This window comes from Protomyctophum parallelum (assembly GCF_964188405.1).
Source record: "Protomyctophum parallelum genome assembly, chromosome: 22".
NCBI classification, from domain to species: domain Eukaryota; kingdom Metazoa; phylum Chordata; class Actinopteri; order Myctophiformes; family Myctophidae; genus Protomyctophum; species Protomyctophum parallelum.
This window is the reverse complement of record NC_139714.1, coordinates 19,863,753-19,875,591: the sequence shown is the minus strand read 5'-3', so window position 1 is coordinate 19,875,591 and position 11,839 is coordinate 19,863,753. Positions and strand designations below refer to the sequence as shown.

General features: G+C 45.0%; 1 protein-coding gene across 1 annotated transcript; it reads left to right on the top strand.

Moving 5' to 3' along the window:
* Positions 1-1,400: 1,400 nt before the first annotated feature.
* Positions 1,401-11,294, top strand: zbed4 (zinc finger, BED-type containing 4). Its single transcript, XM_083794479.1, has 2 exons — positions 1,401-1,535; positions 6,020-11,294. The coding sequence occupies exon 2, from the start codon at positions 6,231-6,233 to the stop codon at positions 10,086-10,088; it is 3,858 nt and encodes a 1,285-aa protein (XP_083650605.1). The 5' UTR covers positions 1,401-1,535; positions 6,020-6,230; the 3' UTR covers positions 10,089-11,294.
* The last annotated feature ends 545 nt before the right edge of the window (positions 11,295-11,839 follow it).

Here is an 11,839-nt window from a genome sequence, read left to right as displayed (position 1 = left end):
ATTAGTTTTATTTTATTTTGATTGCGGCTGTTCCTACACGATGCCCTACACCCCGCACCCCGGTGACGCCATAGCCACAATACGCGTTTCTTCCGTCCGACGCTGTTTTCACCAAAGACCAAAATGCGTCAAGTCAGCCACAGCTAGACCTTGAGCTAGAGTCGGACCACAACACCACCGGAAAGACAAGTTCACTTCAAAATAAGATACATTCATATAATATTTCAATGTATGAATATGAATATGGATATAATTTAAATAAGTAAACACAGTGATTCTCTGGCAAATACATGGACATTATATTTGGACAAACCCATACCACAGAGAACACACATTTATCGATAGACCAAGTGTGGCGATATTGAATGGAAAAGTAGCCTAATTAAACCTCTCTTTTTCTTTTTTCTTCTTAAAATGGCTAAATACTATGCAAGTGTGCGTGCGTGCGTGATAGTGTTATTATAGTCAATAAAGAGCTAGAAGTAACAACATTATAGACTGGTATTGAAGGTGAAATACAAATAAAAACAAAAACTTACACTTGTCATCTTCTTTTGGCTAATTCCCAATGGGGTCGCCACAGCAGATCATCAGTTTCCATCTGGTTCTGTTTCCTGCCTCTGACTCCTGTCCATCCATTATTGAAGGACCACTTCACCCATTTGCAATGTATCTTCATATACTAATTGGTCCACACTCCACAGACTCCACACTAATGCTCATCATTATATATTTCTTATTTTTTTCTTGGTCTGTGTCACAGTCTACAGAGGAAGGCTGCGGACATTTCAGAAACCTGTCTACCGGTGACATATTCAATGGGGAATCCTGGAAAGTTAGCATGCTAGAATGAAAGCCATTGTTGTTCTCATATTAATACAATCTTGGTATAGCAGGTTTCTGAAGTGTCTACAACAGCATCAAGTAGAAAACATTGTACCATTTTATCATGAGCATTAGTGAGGACCAATATGAAAGGGAAAAGTTGTCCCCCCCCCTATTTTTCTATAGGCCTACTACAGTTTCCCCTACTTTTATAACTGTGTATATTATATGATTATTATGTATCTTTAAATGTTCTGATGAATTGAAAATGGAGGACCCTGATGTAGACAAGTCTTAGTGCTTTTTCTGGTTTTATCCTCTTAGCAGATTTTGTATTGACCTGTACTTTCGTTGAACTGCACCTTTCTATCTATTATCGCGATATTACTGTTAATACAAATTTCAATCAATCAATCAATCAATCAATCAATCAATCAATCAATCAATCAATCAATCCTTCTAGGTTTACACAATTTGTTTTATTTTTGAGGAGCCATTTCCGGTGTGTCGGCACCCCGCTGCGTGCAACTTGACGCACAGTCTCCAGTAACGTCAGAACGTGAATCTCTCCAGCAGGCAGCCAGTTTTCACGCACAGAGACAAAGCAACAAAGTGAAACCCCCCTCCTCCTCCTCGCTGGATCAATCAAATGTGTCATATTTTAACCGTTTAGGAGCCAAACCCCGGTGGTCCGACCGGATCACATCACGGTACGTATGTATGAATGTCCACATCCACGGTTCTGGGGTCGTTAGACGGCACCGGGAGGTCGTCGCGCCGGGCTGTTCTCAGTACTGGTCTGGTCCAGATCTGCTGTGTGTGGTTCAGTGGGGTTCTGCTGCTGCCTCGCCAGGTTAGCTTCTGTATGTCCGGTGTGTGTGTATGTGTGTGGCCTTGTGTTCCGACCTGGACCAGACCAGACCAGACCCAGAACCCCCGAACCCGTTATGTGGTTGTATGTGAACGGGAATTGTTGGACTCTTTTGGTGCGATTAATCATCAGCGGAATTTGGCTGTTTGTTCGGGTCATGTTTGTGACAGATTAACGGGTTAAACCCCGGGTCTTGTTTTGTGTGTAAGGACTTTAGTTAGCATTAGGCTAAGCTAGTTAGCTCTGTGAAGATAGCCACCCTAATATCAAGCCCCTCTCTCTTTCTCTGGCCGTGAAGCTTTATTAACCCAGGCTGAGAAAAATGTGAATGATTGTTTGGGGTGTTTTTTTAATGTCTGATACCATGGTGTTTTTTTAACCGTGCGCGTGTGCACACTGCACAGGCACCGTGCGTGTGTATAGACAGTGTATGGATCTCTGCTGTAGTGCTGTTGTCCTCTCCACACCTCGATGCTGCTTCTTCAGCCAGCAGCCAGGCACACAAACCCGGAACACAACAACCACCATCACTGTTAATAATATGAATAATAATTAACCACTTTCACCCATGTTCTGGGTGAAAGTGGTTACAGGACATTTGTAACCGTTTTTCTAAAGTTTGTTCTACATCTTTTTATTTGTATCTTTCTTTAAAAATATAAAACAAAAACAAATAGCCGACTTATATAGGGCTTGTGGGTACTGGTTAACCAGACCGACCAGACCTGTCTTTAATGATGATCACTGAGACGCAACAAAATATTGGTTAGGGGTCAAAGGACTAATCAGAAAATAAATCTATTAAATCATATCAAATGAAATAAAACTGTATATAGCACATTTCATGCAACTCAATGCAGTCAACATTCAATAATGTTAAAACTACGTAAATACATTATTAATAATAATATGATAATATAACTGGTGGATTCTCTAATAATTAAAGATTAAAGATTCAGAAACTGGCGGATCCAAGTAATCAAATAGGCTAATGGTGTTTAGTGATCTATCATGTACATATTTATAATATGTGCCATTATAATGCTGGACTGTTTCATAGTAAAATGCAAAATGTGGCTTTTGATTGCTAGGTGGATATATTGGATTTAGCTAATTCAAGATGTTTTGGTTCAGATTTGTGATGAGCATTTCACACAATGCTGTACTATATCTTACTACACTGCCATGTACAGTATGGTCTAAATTGATGATCGTGTGTGTGTGTGTGTGTGTGTGTGTGTGTGTGTGTGTGTGTGTGTGTGTGTGTGTGTGTGTGTGTGTGTGTGTGTGTGTGTGTGTGTGTGTGTGTGTGTGTGTGTGTGTGTGTGTGTGTGTGTAAAGACATTTAAACCAAAATAACCTTTAATAAAGAGTTTATATTATATTAGATATGAACTACATCTTGTGTTTGTATTAGGGCTGCACGGTTATGGCAAAAACCTTTTATTAATTATTATTATTATTGCTAATGATGATTGGATGTTATCAGTGCCATATGATGAAATGGCATGCATATTCTGCATTGGCTATATTTGTGTGTCGCCATTGTTAGACAAAATAGGGCCTGTGGACAGATGGTACAATGTTCTGGTTTACCACATTCTGGGAATGTTTTAATAGGCAAACCTTCTGTGAACATACAATGTTCTGGTTATTAACCACATTCAGTGGGAATGTTAAAATAGTCAAACTTTCGGTGAACATAGCAGATCTACAAGCTCTATTGGATCATTATTTTGTCACTGCACATAAACATGAAATTTGTCCTGCATTTAACCCGTCATAACTATTCGGAGCAGGTGTTATTAATAAATAATCCATGGAGCAGTTCGGGGTTAAGTGTCTTGCTCAGGACTCACTTTTACACAACGTTGGTGCGACCTGGTTAGCTTCTGATGATGTCCCAATGTTTGCAATAAAATGAAGTACCCTATAGCGTCGCAGTCCCGCTCCAACGAGCGGCCCGGAAGAGAATTTCCAATACATTTTTTCCCATAAACGTTTCAGAAAGTATTTATTTAAAGACCTGTAAGCCTCGGACAAAGTCAACTCGGATGGTGACAACTCATGACAAACACATTTTTTTGGACCGAACAAATAATTAGAAAGAATAAAAAGAGGCAGGTTACAACACTTTTGTTGTTGTTTTTCTTTGTTGTTTTACGATGATTTGGCAATACTTTGTAGTTTTTGTACTAAAGCCAACAGATCTTGTCGTCAGCATTTAGGTAGGAAATGGTTTGTGGTGCTGGTTGCTGTTTTGTCGCACGTCTCATTTCACTATTTGGTGATTGAACAAGTACAAACTGTACAGTAGGTTACACCAAATAGTGGCGATTACTGTTACAAGTGTATGTTGTTCATTCATGGCCATGAACACTGACGTCATTGATTTGGCAGCAGTGGGTGGTTACCCCCTTTTTCTCCCCAATTTAGGACTTCGTTATGCCAATTAGTTCCTCCTCACACACATTTCTGTGTGGTCACTGCTGTTGTATCCTACTGACTCAAATGCCAGTGAGGATCCCCCACCAGGAGGACATCGTAGAGCCCAACACTCCCTTCCGACAGGTGCCGCCCCAGGTTGTAGGAATATATGCAGTGACAAATGTTACCCTCCCTGCCGGGCTTCCCTCCCGCGAGCATGGGCCACCTGTGTTCACACAGACACAAAGCCAGTGCCGGATGCACCACATTGGATTCGAACCCACAACCTCCGTGGTGGTGTGCAGAGACTTTACCACTGTGCCACCCGAGCATTTAAAAATGGTCGGTTTCAGAATACAGCTTGAAAGCTATTGGTCAAGTCTGACTGTTATGTATTATTGAGCCAAATCCATATAATGTTTGTGTCCTTGACATGAAAAAGTTTGAGCACCACCGATACGTACTTTCTTTTTCTCAGAAAACCGTTAGGATTAGGATTTAGAAGACATTTGTAGAATCGGCCTCAGGTCTTAATGGATAAATAAATGGAGCTTAAGTGGTTAAGACATTTTGTTTACCTTGAAAAAAAAAAAAAAAGGTTGTGTGTGTGTGTGTGTGTGTCAAAATAACTGAGTTAAATAAATTGTGAAATTATTATAATTTGATAAAAATTTGTAACGTAATTAATCCATGCTTGGATGACCCCCCCCATACATCCCATAATCCCACTCACTGCTCCAATCCCTATCGGGATTGTGAAAAAAACAATAAGTCGGTTAATGTGCCATTAAAGGCTGCACAATTTACTTAGGCAGTGTCTCAAATCACATAGCACGACAACCGGGTGAGAGACATAGAGCGTCTCTCTGAGACACCATCCTGCCACACTGGATTGTTATCAAGAAGAATAAAACATAAACACATACGTATGTTAAATATATACTTTCCATTCCCACAATACACAGAAAAAAAGGCACATTTTGGACATATTTCGAATGGTGATCTACAACGGGTCCTGTTTGCAGGTGTGGCTCTCGGGCAGGAAGGTCATGTAGGGTTACTGCTTTCTTCACTCTGGTGTCATGAAGTTCCTCCACAGTCGGAACACTGTAGTTACAGCCAACACGCTTGAGCATGTCTTTGGGACATGAGTTCGCAAACGTGGTTGTTGAATAGCAAACAACTACATGTTTGTCTTGGAGGAAAAACGGGAAGAAAAAAAAAGGAAAACATAGTATAGTTTTACTTATCACATACCACTTGACCTGATATAAAGTCTTGTTTTATGATATAAATCTGTAAGCTTTACATATTCTCTGGGTCTCCCATGTGGGAGGTCTGATTGCGAGTTGCAACCGTAGGTCGCATTTACTATGAAAAGCTGCATCTGCACCGTTAGTCATGCCTCCGTATATGGTCACGCCTCGTGACATCACACCTCCATATATGGTCACGCCTCGTAATAGTGTACCGTAAATGTAAAAAATATATTTCATTTTCATTTAAATATTTTCATTTTCGCATCTGCCACTTGAATTAAGGTGACTTTATTGATTGACATCTAAAAGGGTCTGTCAGCTCAAACCCACAATGCAATACTTTGTTTTCAAGGGTGTTGTACACAAACGTCAGCATTACAAAGTTTAAGTTATACAAAAAAAAAATCCTTTTTCCCTCTATTTCCCCTTTGTAACCCTAACTATTCCAAAGCCCCCTCTGGTACACAGGTACAACACATTTCAGCAATGGGATCGTCAATTTCTTCCAAAAAGTGTGGTCACCCCTGGCAATCGTTAACATAGTGTATCTCTATTCGTTTTGGCAATTGTTTGGATGTGAATGATTTAGGCTCCACAACAGTTTTTAACCCTTCTCTCTCTCTCGATCTCCCTGCAGGTCCTGTGAGGAGAGGAGACACCATTCCCATCCTAAATGGAGGAAAAGGACAGACGGGCTTCCTGTGTTCTGGACAGCCACGCACGCACGATGACGACAGCCGCTTGAGAGCTGCAACACCCATGACTACTCCTGGAAGGATCACAGACGACGACGTTTGACAGAGCAAACTTGATTTCCCGGCGGAACGAAAGCCTCCGGCTGCCACACCATGGACGGCGAGGAAGAGGTGTCCCATGTGAGCGAGGAGGACATGATCACTGAGCCTGGCAGCTCCGTGGAGAGCAGGAAGAGGGAAGCGAAAGGCACATGTCTGAAAATCGACGGCCAGGACGGCTACGTGTTCAAGTCCTACACTGTGGCCCCTCACGACACTGCGGGCGAGATGTCCTCTCCCCCTCCCTCGGTAACACTGGTGAACGACACCTGCCCTTCAATTGAGGGGGCAGCACACAATTTATCTTCTCAGGTTGAGCGACAATTGGAGTCGGAACACACGAAAGACGCACATCCGGCTTCTCCGGCTCTTTCAAACAAAAGCATATACACTGACGTGAAAATGAGCATGGAGAATGAACAGTCCGAAAATGGAAACCGCCAAGCAACAATACATATCAAACAGGAGGAGGAGGAAGAGGAGGAGGAGGAGGAGACAAATGGCATGGAGGCCGAAGCCCCAGAAGACGAGAGGTTAGGCCTGCCGTTTGAAAGGTTACCGTTTGAAAGCTTCCCGGGCCCGTTTGTCACCCGAGACAACGACGACTACAGCAACCTGCTGAGCGGTTACACGAGCACCCTGTACGACGTGGCCATGGACGCCGTCACGCAGAGCCTGCTGTCGTCCATGAGGAGCCACGCTACCCCCAGGAAGAAGTCCCCCGCCTGGAACCACTTCTGCATATCCCCACGAGACAGTACCAAAGCAATCTGTTTATACTGCATGAAAGAGTTCAGCCGCGGCAAGAACGAGAAAGACCTGAGCACGAGCTGTCTGATGAGGCACGTGCGACGCGCTCACCCTACTGTGCTGTTGCAGGACGCGGGAGACGCCTCCTCAAACAACTTGACAGGTTTTGACAGGTCCCCATTGTCACTGATACCTCCCTGTCCAAGCTCACCAAAAAACGGAGACCTCACAAACAGCCTTGTCGCTCTTGCCTCAAAGAACACTTTACCGTCCACCTCAGCAGCTGAAATTACAGACCCATCATCCAAAGAAACGGTACCCAAAGTCGAGCCAAATCTCGATCTGTGCGACAACGTCGACGACAGCCCCGGCGGCGCACTCACAACCTCACATTCCAATGAAATCAACAGCGAGGAGGCAGCAGATGGGGGGCCCGAGCGCCTGCCCGGGACCCCGAAAGGTTCGAGTTCACGTCGGAGATCCGCCGTGTGGAAACACTTCTACCTGTCGCCCGCTGACAGCTCCAAAGCGGTGTGCATACACTGCATGAATGAATTCAGCCGGGGTAAGAACGGGAAAGACCTGGGCACGAGCTGTCTCATTCGTCACATGTGGCGGGCCCACAAGGAGGTGGTTATCGAGGAAAACGGACAGGGCAACCACATTCCGCCACCTTACACAAACCCGCCCTCACTCCTCTCCCGCACACTCTTGCAGGACTCGCTGGAAATAAAAAAAGAATCCCCGCTCCCCTCTTCCTCACCGGAAACCATATCGGATGAACTGCCCCAGAACATAGAGGAGAGCATGGAGGTGAAAGAGCTGTCCGACGCTGCCCTGAACCTTTCAGGACATGACTCCTCCCCCAATCTCTCCTTTCTCATTCAGGGGGAGGATCACACGCCTTTGACCTCCTCACCGTGTGATCTGTCGGAGGGCCCCAGCCTCAGTCAGGAGCATTCTGTTTTCCAGCAGAACAAGAAAATCATGAAACGGGTGAAATCTGAAGTGTGGCACCATTTCATTGTCTCGCCGGTTGACCAGCTCAAAGCACTGTGCCGCTACTGCCCCTGCGTCATCAGCCGGGGAAAGCGGGGTGACTTCGGAACAAGCTGCCTTATGAGGCACCTCATGAGGCGCCACCCCGACGTCCTCAAAAACCAAAAATGTGCTGATGACAAGGAGCCCTCCCCTCACCTCTACACTGCTCTCACTGCAGCCGTTTCAGCCAAAGAAACTGACAGCCCCGCCAGTGAGAAAAAGCCACACCCGTTGCCTGTGTTCAGTAAAAAGACATCAAAGCTGTGGAATCATTTTTCCATTTCCCCCACTGACCCCACAAAGGTGGTCTGTTTGCACTGTAGCCGCACAATAAGTCGAGGCAAAAAGACTACAAACCTCGGCACCAGCTGCCTCTTCAGGCACATGCAGAGGTTCCATGGACACATCCTTGAAAGTAACAATAGTATCTCAGGTGGTGTGCCTGTGTCTGCTGAAGTTCACGTCAAACAAGAACTCATGGAAACCTCCGCGTTCGAGGAGATCGTCGAGCGGTTCGACGAACATCACCCGGTTGCCAAAAAAATCACCAAACTCATCGCAGAAATGCTTGCACTGGATCTTCAGCCATCAGCCATGGTGGAGAATACGGGCCTGAACAGACTGCTAGAGTACCTCCAGCCTCAGTATTCTCTGCCCCCCTCTTCTTATTTCACCAGCACTGCCATACCGGACATGTACGAACGGGTGAGGGAGGTCGTCCTCACACACCTCAAGGAGGCCGAGGGCGGCATGGTCCACTTCACAACCAGCGTTTGGGTCAGCAGCCAGACGAGGGAATACCTGACCCTCACCGCCCACTGGGCCTCGTACGAGTCGGCCGTCAGACATCAGGGCCAGGAGCCGGACTTCCACTGTTCGGCTCTGCTCAGCATCTCGCAGATCGACTGTGACCACGACATGCTGAGCATCCAGAAGCAGCTGGAGTACCTGTGGGACTCGTGGATCGCCTCGTCGGGCCTGAGAAAGGGCTTCACGGTCACCGACGGCAACGCCATCCGGCTCGCCCTGGAGGACGGCGAGCACGTCGTCCTGCAGTGTTTCGGACACACCATAGACCTCATCGTGAGCGAAGCCATAAAGAGCCAGCGGATGGTGCAGAACCTACTGAGCATCGCGCGGAAGATCTGCGAGCGCGTGCAGCGCTCGGCGAGGGCCAAGGAGAAGCTCGCCGAGCTCCAGCGGCTCCACCAGCTCCCCGACAACCAGCTGGTCCAGGACGTGCCGTCCAAGTGGAGGACATCCTTCCTCATGCTCGAGCGGCTGGTGGAGCAGCAGAAAGCCATCGACGAGATGTCGATCGAGTGCAACTTCAGGGAAATGATCAGCTGTGACCAGTGGGAGGTGATGCTGTCCGTCTGCAACGCACTGAAGCCCTTCGAGGTGGCGTGCAGGGAGATGAGCACCCGCACGGCCAGCCTGGGACAGGTCATACCCCTCATCCACATCCTCAACCGCAAGATCGACCTGCTGTTCGACGAGACCGTGGGCATAGACAACATGCTCAAGTCCCTGAAGGAGGCGCTGGTGAGCAGGATGTCCTCCACGCTGCATGACCCGCGGTACACCTGGGCCACCATGCTGGACCCACGGTACAAGACGTCACTGTTCACGGAGGAGGAGGCCGAGCGCTGCAAGCAGGACCTCATCCGTGAACTGGATCTGTCCATAGCTACCTCAGTCCCACCAAGGCCCCCCCTGCCGCCGCCGCTGCCCAACGGGTGCAGCGAGGCCACCGCTGCCTCGTCCAACTCAAACAAGGACAACCTCTGGTCCCTCATGGCCGACATCCGACAAAAGATAAAGCAGGAAGACAAGCCAAAATCCTCCGAGCTGACGGTGCTGGAGTACCTGGAGGAAGACATTCTGGATCAAAGCTGTGACCCCCTCGACTATTGGAACATGAAAAAGTTCCTGTGGCCAGAACTCGCCAAAGTGGCCGCCCGCTACATGGGCTGCCCTCCCAGCATCGTCCAACCGGAAACTCTGTTCAGCACGGCCGGCATGAACTGCGCCCCGAATCAGCCCAGGCCTTTACTCGAAAACATGGAGGGCCTGCTTTTCCTCAAGGTCAACCTCCCCATGATTTATTTTCAGTACTGAGTAAGGGGCCATGGAGCATTACTTTCCAAACCCTTTATTGAGGACTGGAGCCTGATTTATACTAAAGGTCTGTACACACCAGAGTGTTTAACTGAACAGTGGTTTGGTGTCGTGACTCGTGAGTACATCCACACAGAATATCAATATTGTGTTCTGATAAGGTGACATATCTGTTAACTTTTTTCCGAAACGAGGTTTTTTCATCGCGAATAAAAGCATCAACCTATGAATTTAGCATCAAACGAAATGAACTGCTTGCTGCAAAAACATTCGGTGATGCATTTTTGGACTGTGTGTGTGTAAAGACCTTTTTAAGTCGTACAAAGGTGTCCTGCAAGGAAAATATCGGATCTATAAGCTTATAGATCTACTACTTTTGGTGCGGGACTCCATCATATGATGATGTATAAATTTTGCATGAGTTGTATAGCTGTGAAATTGGGTTTTCTGTTGGGCAAACTACGTTTAGATATCAACGTTATACACTGATGTGTGTATTCTTTCTCAATGCAAACCTTGGAGCTTTTATGGAGTTCAGTGTGTACTACTGTTAAAACACTTTGGAGCTGATAACGGTTCATAAAGAAGTGTATCAGGGAGGGAGGGTTGATCTAGCTGTAGGGGTTAATTGTTTTGCTGTAAATTTGTTTTCTTTTTGTTTTTTTTGTGTCTGCTCTCTCCTTGTGCCTTATCCAATACTACTTCAGGTCAAAACGCTGTACATATTTTTATTTTTTAAGTTGCGCAAATCAGTTCAGGAGTTTTTGTTTTTTGATGATTTAAAGAAAATAGATGCTGTTTGTTTTCTGTGACGAAAACATTGGCCCAAAAAGAAATGCTGTGACTGAAAGATGTTAAGTTTATGTTATTTAATAATGCTTACATTGTGAAATTGTGGTTCATGGTACTGTCAGTTAGAAATAGATTTTTTTTCCTCTTTTTTTTTTTGTACTGGCAGATATGTTTATGAGGTCTTGTAAAATATTGCTGTATTTTCAGATTAAGCCGTTTGTTTGGAATGTCCAATTTGTCTCTTAAGCACAATTTTTAAGTTTATTTCCAAGGGATTAAATTATGGGTTTATTGTTGAGTAAAACAATTGTACTGTAAATTTTTATATAAATGAATTCTGAACCTAATTTGATAAATGTTTTAGCTCTGAGACTGGAACCATGAAACTTTTGTGGTCATTTGTAAATAAAGGTTTTCCTTATGTACCATGTGTTTTTTAATTACAGTATATAACACGAACAGTAACAAATGCAAAACATAAAAACCAAATACTTTATTATACCAAATAAATTAATCTATACAATCTACAAAAATCTTTCAAACAAGTACATTGTTAAATGACAAAGAATGCCAGCCATGTTCCCAGATGAAACTTTTATGGTCTAATAAATGGAAATCGTATTTATCTTCCTGGCTACGCACAAGTAGTAATAACATTGCAATGGATAATTGGCCTTTTAAAGCACACATTCCTTTAAACATGAAGGAACCAGTAGAACTACTTTACTAAGAATGATGCAACATTGTCACTCCAATGGATTTACATTCAGCTCAGAACCGGTTCTCACCACTGATCCTTGATGGGGTTCCCCAGCTAAATTAATCCTAGTGAATGAAAACCAAATTGATCTGTAAACTCTGAGTTAAGGAGGTGTAAGTGATGTTTTTCTTATCAAATGTGTGCACACTGATTTTGTATTTCTATCTCCAGAGGGTATATTGGTGTACAGTAGTAATCA